At 38.6% G+C, this 9,758-nt stretch overlaps 1 protein-coding gene across 1 annotated transcript; it reads right to left on the bottom strand.

Moving 5' to 3' along the window:
* Nucleotides 1-2,251: 2,251 nt before the first annotated feature.
* Nucleotides 2,252-9,550, bottom strand: LOC106870374 (uncharacterized). Its single transcript, XM_014916414.3, has 2 exons — nt 9,412-9,550; nt 2,252-5,995 (listed from the first exon to the last, which is right to left on the bottom strand). The coding sequence occupies exon 2, from the start codon at nt 4,648-4,650 to the stop codon at nt 3,673-3,675; it is 978 nt and encodes a 325-aa protein (XP_014771900.2). The 5' UTR covers nt 4,651-5,995; nt 9,412-9,550; the 3' UTR covers nt 2,252-3,672.
* Between the last annotated feature and the right edge of the window lie 208 nt (nt 9,551-9,758).

Below are 9,758 nucleotides of genomic sequence, written 5' to 3'. Positions count from 1 at the left end.
AGCAACGAAATATTCTCTTTAAGCTATATTTACCCATGAGATCCAATATGAATGTCAGAACTTCCTGGGAACGTAACAGAAAAGAATAACAACAAAACGAAATGGTGCCAATTTGATTAAAATTCATTTAAAATGATGGAACTGACAAAATGGCAGTGTAAAATGTTTCTTGGTTGAAGCAATCCTGATATTGTTATCTGCAATTATTAAATTGCAATTGTGAAGAAGTCTTCTGGAAAAATCTGGGTGCCGAGTGTAACAGAGTAAAGTATATCCCTTTCTACTCTAGGCACAAGGCCAGAAATTTTGTGGGAGGGGGCGCCAGTTGATTAGATCGACTCCAGTACGCAGCTGGTACTTAATTTATCGACCCTGAAAGGATGAAAGGCAAAGTTGACCTCGGTGGAATTTGAACTCAGAATATAAAGACAGACGGAATGCTGCTAAGCATTTCGCCCCAGCATGCTAACGATTCCACTTTATTTGCAGCCATTCCACTTTATTTTGCAACGACTGCAGCCAAGACACTAACATGCTGGTCCCTACAGTTACAACAGATGTAGTTCTGCCAACAAGACCAAAACCAGACTTTCTAAGCACAGACTCGTGGCCTCCCGAGACTAACAGATTCCTCCTCTCTTTCTTGCTACTCCCTTCTTCTTCCTGATTTATTTTAAAAGTCTGTGGTTCTCAGTCACTATGTTTTGCCAAGTCCTTCAACAAATTCCAGAAACTTTAAAGATGGCAGGATTACATCTAAAGGATTCCTACTTTCCCCACAGACAATCATAAGCTGCTGTCTCACAATACGCAAACACACACACACATACATATATACACAACGGGCTTCTTTTAGTTTCCGCCTACCAAATCCACTCACAATACTTCAGTTGGCTGCCTGGGGCTACAGTAGAAGACACTTGCCCAAGATGCCACACAGTAGGACTGAAACTGGAACCATGTGGTTAAGAAGCAAGCTTCTTCCCACACAGCCATGCCTGCGCCTAGCCACACAAGATATATCCATCTCATGCTCTATCTGTTTTTCTATCTGTCTACCAGTGTTTAGCCTCCATGTTTCTTTACATCAAAACAATCAGAACAAGGATCCCTTTGTTTACATCCCTGCTAAATTCTACATCCCACAGCTTTGTCCTTTTCATGTGAAGAGCAACAAAATAAAAAATTTAAAAAAACCTCACTTGAAACCACAAAGGTTGGTGACTGGAAGAGCATCAGGCCATATAATACTCAACCAACACATGCCAGCAGCGAAAAAAGAAATAAAAATGTTGACGCCGATGAGGATGATGATGCTATTACTTATTAAGAGTGGTGTCCTCTTCTTGATAATTGCTTTCGCAATGTTTCGGCTGTTGTTCTACCTTTCTTCAGGTGTCTTCTGATCCACCATAACGCCTTGTCTGGGATTGAACTCAGAATCTCTTAGGTGACTGCACTGCATAAACCAATGCATTTACTCACTATGCTATGCCCATAAGCAGTGTCAGAGTGAATTGTTAAGGCTTAAACCACCTCAGCTGATGTCTTAAGTCGGCTCCATAGTGATTGGATAATACAATTCTGTATTTTCCGAGATGCCGGTGGCATGTAAAAGGCACCCAGCGCACTCTGCTAAGTAGTTGGCATTAGGAAGGGCATCCAGCCACAGAAACACATAACAGGCAAACCTGGAGTTTGGACAGCTTCCTGCTAGCCAGTTCCATGTCAAACTGTCCAACCCATGACATCATGGAAAGCGGACGCTAAACGATGATGATGATAATGATGATGAGGAGGAGGAGATAAACGAACCAGTTGCTATTGTTGTTTGGGACCAAGTCAGCCCATATCAAAGAACTTTCCTCCATGACCAACCCGTATTATTTCCTGATAGAATATTCTACGACTACATTGTTATACGATGTGTCTTTCCATCATTGAATTAGTTCACATCAGACTGTAATTTGAGGGAGATTTGGTTGTTATTTCTAGCAGGGTCAGAGCCAGCGAGCATGTTGAGGTGTATTCTTTCTCTCTCTCTCTCTTGGTCCAACGGTGGGCCTGTGTCACCTGCATGAAACCCCTAGGTCATGGGGATCTGCAAAATTAATCACCTTAATGTTTTTGATGTTACTTTTTAATAACAAAAAAGTTGGAGAATTTTTTTTTGGAAACAAAAATATTTTTGCTGAATCTGGAAATCAGAATTGGAAGAGAAGTCAAAACAAAGAAAAACAACAAATATAAATACAAATAACAAAAGAAACTTGTTTTAATTTATAAAATATAATTAAAAAAAGCTAGAATGACATACAGACTGAGAAAGACAAAAACAGATAGATTAGTAGGTAGGTAGATAGACAAATAGATAAGCAGACAAGGTAGATAGATAGATAGATAGATAGATAGAGAGAGAGAGAGATAGAGAGAGAGAGAGATAGAGAGAGAGAGAGAGAGAGACAGAACATAGAGAGTAAGAGTTAGATAGATACAAACATACATACATAGAAAGATAAGAGACAGACAGATAGAAACAGAGATAGATAGATAGATAGAGAGAGAGAGAGAGAGAATGAAGGGGGGGAGCTGAGAAAAGGCAAGACAGAAGGCAGATAAGAAACAAAGGAATTTAAAAACAAGAAAACCAGACAGAGAACACATTTAGATGCCAATGGCAAATGGGAACATTAATGTAAAATAAAAATGGAAAAATGAAAACAGCATTGCATATGGAAACCAGATATCATAGACAATTCTGTACAATCACAAAGAAAAAAAGCACAAAAGTCCAAGAAGATTTTGATGAACTTTTAGTCAGAGACTAAAACATTGCTGAGGCTTTTCCGAAGGAAGCCACACAAGAAACTGAAACTGAACTTAAAGCAGCAAACTACTACAGTTTGGAACCAAAAAATAGAACCATTTTATTCTATTCTGTGGAACCGTTTAATGGCTAGATGCATTGAGCTATTTGGAATTTAAGTGTCTTGACCCTTTAGCATTTAAACCAGCCATGTCCGGCCCAAATATTCAACCTGTTTTATGTTCAAAGTGGCCAGATCTGACATGTCACACCTACCCTACAATGCCATTCTAAGAATAAACAATCGCATCATCGAAATGACAAAGCTACAAGATAATCCAGGATTAATTCAAAACAATGCGAATAAATAAGGATTACATTCAACAGAGTGATCTGAACACTAAAGGGTGAAATATAGGCACAAAGTTTTGCTGGTGACTGGATTGGAACCGCTAATCTTTCAGTTATCTGCTACCCTATCCACTGAGTCATTCATACAGTGTTTATCTTAGTTTTTCGTCCGTTGACAGAATGGTTGGTTGGTTGGTTGTTGCATTGAAGCAACTATAGAGCTAAATGTTGGCCCCTTTTTTTGGCCCCACCCCTTATAACTAACCACTTAACTAGGAAGTGTGAACAGCGTTTTGTGTTTTTGATTCTTGTTCCTATTTTTTTAATCTTATTTTGTCCATTCAGGCAAATTGGAGCCAATCAGAATCAGGTGCCATGCTCAGAGATAGACCGTCATGTCCATAAAAACATAACATCTGAATTTGCAACCATCTAGTTTAGCCATGAGCACCTTCATCTCACAGCCATTGGGCTCCCACTCTATATGAGGTAAACTTATATCAGTATCAAATTCCCTAAGTGGCAAGATTCTTCTGTTTTGTCTTTGAGTCCTTGTTTCGGGATTCTCTGGGGTGTGTGCGGAGATGAACGCTTAAGGAACACTTGTGCTCAAAGACCTGGTCACAGAACGGGCACTCCAAAGAACCGTTTTGTCCCTGGTTGTGAAACTTATGCTGCAGCAAGGTGCTGGCACGTGCAAAGTCCTTCAAGCAATGAGGACAGTGATAAGGACGTATGCCAGAGTGGGTCGCCATGTGCGACCTCAAGTTGCATGACTGGGAGAACATCTTACCGCAGAGCTCACATTCAAATGGCTTTTCACCGGTGTGCGTGCGCATGTGCACTTTCCGCTGTCCGGCATCCGCAAATGCTTTACTGCATATGCAGCATGCGTAAGGCTTCTCACCAGTGTGTGTACGAATGTGCTTGATCAGGTTGTGAGAGCCGGAGAAAGCTTTATCACAGAACTTGCACTGATAAGGTCTCGTGCCATTGATGGTGTGGGCACGTCGATGGATGGACAAGATGTGGTCATTTGGGAACTGTTTGCCACAGTGCTCGCAGACATACTGCAACACACTGCTTGCGTCTTCTACTTCTTCACTGACGATGACCCCTTCACCTCCACCAATCTCACAACTGCCGTTTTCTTCTGTAGCAGAGCGAAGGGCCAATGCCAAACTGAGGGCATCAGTAAACACATCATTTTGGACAGTAACAGCCGTACTGGCGGCAGAATCGGCAGAGACAGGCGGAACAGTTAAAGATGACGAAGGCAGAAAAGAAGGAGAAGAAATAGTAGCAGCAGATGTAGGAAAAGAAGAAGTGAGAGAAGAGAAAGAAGGAGTTGGAGAGAAAGGAGAGAAGGTCTGAAAGGAAGAGGAAGCAGGAGGAGGAGGAGGAGAGGAAGACGATACAGTCACAGTATTACTGACGGGAAGGAGGGTGAAAAAAGTGGCCTCGGAAGCGCCGGAAAGTTGTTCACACAACATCGTTAATGAAACACAATGGATGTAATGATCAATGGGACTTCACACCACCAAAATAATAATGATAATAATAATAATAATAATAATAATAATAATAATAATAATAATAATAGTAGTTTCAAAATTTTGTCTCTGATATCATTTGTTGAAACGTTCAATTGATATTGTTTGGTTCTTTTAAATTATTGAAAGGAAAAGAAAATTTATTCAATATTTCTTTGCTTTTGTATTATTAATATTATTGTTATTATTAGGGTGGAGAGCTGGCAGAATTGTTAGCACATCAGGTGAAATGCTTAACGGTATTTTGTTTGCTGCAACGTTCTGAGTTCAAATTCCGCCGAGGTTGACTTTGCCTTTCATCCTTTTAGAGTCGATTAAATAAATACCAGTTACACACTGAAGTTGATGTAAACAAACACAAGTAAAAAAAATATAATATAAATTATTACATTCTCAGTTATCTACTTCAAATGGATTTTCCAGTGTATATCTATGGGTATGCCAAAATAAAAAATGGACATTAAAGAATGATGTAATGAGGATATATATATATATGTGTGTGTGTGTGTGTGTATATATATATATATATATATGAAGTGTGAGAAGCCTCAATAAAACAGAAATTTTCTTCCTTCTAATTTCTTTTCTTTGTTAGGCACATGTTTATGCTCCTAGTAAGTTCAATCTATACTGAGCGTTTTGAGGTAATTTTTTCTCTTTGAAAGACAGTTTCATTTGATTGGCTGTAAAATGTATCTGTTTTGCTGCACATTTGTCTGTTCGAGGACAGTTTCACACATGTGATAGCATTACATTGCTGGTTATAAAAAGATTCTCTGCCATTTACACTGCCTGATGAGAGACACAGTCCATGAAACAGAACACTCTGTAGTGGAAGACTTTCTACAAGGTATAATCATAAACGAATAATTGACATGCATCTGCCAATCAGAGGATGGCCTTTTCTTTATTTTTCACTCTAAAGACTTAACGTTATAGCCCAAAATAATTCATAAGCTAAACAAACATTTGTTGAGCATTCTCAGTGAAAAATAGTTCACTACAACCAATCATAACATATCTATTGATATTCTTATACCAGAACTGTAAATATCAGATGAGGTAAAAGACAGGAACCAAAAATAGTCTTTTTAGCAATAACCAAAAGAACCTTCTGGTTTATAAGGATACAATGTTGTGATGTTCATCCCTTTCTTCAGAATAAGATGAATCTGCTCTTTTTTGTAATTATTTTTTTTATTGTCTTTTTGGTTCCTTGAAAGTCTGGAATTATTTTTTTCTTTCTGGAACTTTCCAAAATGATTCAAAGCATTCTGATTGTTCTCTGAAAAATAAGACATGAAAATATATAAAAACACACGATTGACAACTAAGAACTTTTGATGTCTTCAGAACATTTTCTAAAACAATAGCACATACGAAACCAAGGTACACAAAACACAAACCCTTCTCACTGAACTGCATTCTTCCCCAAAAACAGGACACTTATCAACCATCCTAAGACATAATGCCCACAGTACTAATAACTTGCTGTCCCTTAAGGTCTCTGGGTGAGACTTGAACCCCACTCATACAAACATAAAGTAAAATTATGTCATTATTATTATTAAAGCAGAATCGTCAGCACGCTGAATGAAATACTTAGCGATATTTCGCCCGTCGCTATGTTCTGAGATCAAATTCTGCCGAGGTCAACTTTGCCTTTCATACTTTCAGGGTCAATAAATTAAGTACCAGTTGAACACTGAGGTCGATGTGATCGAATGACCCCCTCCCCACAAAAATCCAGGCCTTGTTGCCTATAGTAAAAAGGATTATTATTATTATTATTATTATTATTATTATTATTATTATTATTAAGGCAAGTGAGCTGGTAGAGTCGTTAACACACTGAGTAAAACAGCTTAGCAGCATTTCGTCTGTCTTTACGTTCGGAGTTCAAATTCCGACGACGTCGACTTTATCTTTCAACCTTTAAGGGTCAATAAAATAAGTACCAGTTGAGTGCCAGGGTCCGATGTAATCAACTTCCAGAAATTGCTGGCCTGGTGCTAAAATTTGAATCCAATATTTATTGTTCATCCACAACGCATGTTCCAATGTCACACTGTCCAAGGGAAGTAACCTCATCTTGACTTTGTTAAACACATTTCATTTATGGCAGTGAAACAATGACTTATTCTTTGTAAACCTTAGTATTTATTCTATGGGTCTCTTTTGCCGAAACGCGAAGTTTATGGGGACGTAATCACACCAAGATCGGTTGCCAAGCGATGTTGGGGGGAGGGAGGGGACAAACACAGACACACAAATACATATATACATATATACGACGGACACTCGCACAAGGTGCCACGCAGTGGGACTGAACCCGGAACCATGTGGTTCAGAAGCAAGCTTCTTACCACACAGCCACTCCTGCGCCTACTCAATTGGGTGGTTGGTGTCAGGAAAGGCATCCAGCTGTAAAAACTATGCCAAAACATCCACAGAAGTCTAGTACAGGTTCCTGTCAAACCGTCCAACCCATGCCAGCATGGAAGGCAGACGTTAAATGATGATGATGGTAATGAAGAATACACAAAACACTTTAAGAAATTTTTTACACAGAAGAATATTTAACAATAGAAAGATTGAATGGCTGAGTGTTGGGGAGGGGTCTGCCACCACAGTGAAAACAGTAACCAAAGGGACCCCTAAGTAAAAAATGAATATTCCCCCAGTTGACGTTTTCTATCAAACCATCCGACCCATATCAGCATGGAAAACGGATGTTAAATGATGATGATGATGGTGACAGGAAATAAATGATACAGCTTATATGACAACACTTGCTAACAGCAATCATTTATCACGACAAGGACAAAAATGAATGCGCACGCATCATCATCAGTGTTTAACGTCTGTTTTCCATGCTGGCATGGGTTGGACGGTTTGACTGAGGTCTAGAGAGCCAGCGGCTGCACCAGGCTCCAATCTGATTTGGCAACGTTTCTACAGCTGGATGTCCTTCCTAATGCCAACCACTCCGAGAGTGTAGTAGGTGCTTTTTACGTGCCACCGGCACGGGAGCCAGTCAGGCGGCCCTGGCATTGATTATGTTCAGATAGTGCTTTTTATGTGCCACCAGCACAGGAGGTAGTCGTTTACATTCGGATAGTGTTTTTTATGACTCTGCCTTTTAAATTAAGTACCAGTTATGAACTGGGAACGATGTAATTGACTTGTCCCTTCACCTAATTTGAATACTTATTATCATGAGTTTCAGATCATTCTCCCCAACTCCCGGGTAAATAAAGGCATGGAAAGATGGCACCAATCTATAGTTATACCAGTTATTGAGAAGTTACTACAAAGTATGGACATTTTTTTTTCATTGCATCAACATAATCGTAATCTATATTTTCGCAAACATATTTCTGTAAAATTTCATTTAAAAATATATATTAAAAGAATTAAAAAATAAGCTATGAGGAAATAGATTTAAAGGGAGCCCTAAACTGTAGTTATACCAAAATAGTTTATGTCTAAAATTTTTCAGTGTCACTTTTCGAAGATTTTGTTTTTCTTTTATCAATGCCGGGTCATTAACATGCTTTTCAAATATGGCGCAGACATAAAACAGGGGGGAAAGAAGTTTGCTTCCCAACCATATTGTTCTAGGTTCAGTCCCACTGTGCTACCGTGAGCAAGTGTTTTCGGCACTACTTAAACACAGAGGTTCCGATGCCTCTATGTAATGATATGTTTTAACAGTGCACACTCGTTAGGGTTCGGGGTTAGGGTTAGTGTTACGCAGATGCGTCGGGACCTCTGTATTTAAGTAGTATCGTGTTTTTTTACAATAGCCGCGGCGACCAAATCCCAGGAAGTGAATTTGGTGAACGGAAACTCAAAGATCGTCGTGTATATGCGTGTGTGTCTTTATGTTTGCCATCCACCACCGTTTGACAACCAGTGTCGTTTTGTTTACGTCCCTGTCACGTAGCGGTTCGACAGAATAAGTATCAGGCTTTATATAAAAAAAAATATAATAATAAATAATTAAATACAGGGGTTGATTCGTTCGGCAAAACCGTTCAAGGCAGTGTTCCAGCATGGCCAGAGACCACTGACTGGAACAAATAAACGATAGAAATATTTTGAAATTAGGAACTCACACTTGAAAAGCTGATATAAAATTCACCGTTTTTCTTAAAAGTTATGCGTCAGGTTTTATTCTACCGAAGAAAGGAACTGTTTAACCATTTTAATCTGCCTGAAACCACCTCCGGTTTTCTAATACCAACATTTTGTTTTTAAATGATCAAAATTAAGACAGTCCAGCAATAATCTCATGTTAGTTTATGTTCCTAATTACCAGATTAATAATGATAAAAGTTGCCTGAATGAATTTTACTAAATTGTTCATTATTTCCAAAAATAACTGAAACAGAAATAGTGTGGTTCAATAGGGACAGAGTAAGACAAGGGTTAAGGGACATGGAACAATTAAATACAAGAATGAAATGGGAGAGATGTTCCGAAACGGCATCCAGTGAATCTTTTGTCTTTGACAGAGCACAATGTCAATGACTGAAAGCCGTGGACCCCTTCAAACCAAAGATCTATCGAACGACTAAGTCGGATGCATACATAAAATGTCAAGTCATCACTGTTATATGAATAGATATATAAATAAATATATTTATTTATACAGAAATATAAATAAATATATATTTTTTAAAAACGAAATCTTACCTAAGTCAGTGGCATCGGGTTTCCAGTGACGGAAGCAAAAGAGTTCCGAAGTAGGGGAGTTTACTCTCATACAACTTCCGTCAATTTTTGCGGGTTTATTCTTCATTAAAGTGTTTTGATTCTTCTGAAAATATTCTGAGACTACCATGTGTTTCCAATACCATAAGAAACTTTTTTCTGGTCACCTATATTTCTAATGCTTTTGAGTAGGCCATTCCAAAACTCTGCCATACTCAGAACTTGAGAGCTATTTTATTTCATCGACTCAGAAAGAGTGAAAGGTAAAGTCAATTGAGATTGGATTTAAAATCAAAATGTAGAAGAGCCGAAAGAAAGATTTAGAAAGC

The sequence above is a fragment of the Octopus bimaculoides genome, chromosome 20 (genome assembly GCF_046866305.1).
Source record: "Octopus bimaculoides isolate indiv1 chromosome 20, ASM4686630v1, whole genome shotgun sequence".
NCBI lineage: Eukaryota > Metazoa > Mollusca > Cephalopoda > Octopoda > Octopodidae > Octopus > Octopus bimaculoides.
This window is presented reverse-complemented; position numbering and strand designations above follow the sequence as displayed.

What these genes read in the sequence shown, in the direction of transcription:
- LOC106870374 (XM_014916414.3), bottom strand. Translation starts at nt 4,650, where the DNA reads ATGTTGTGTGAACAACTTTCCGGCGCTTCCGAGGCCACTTTTTTCACC.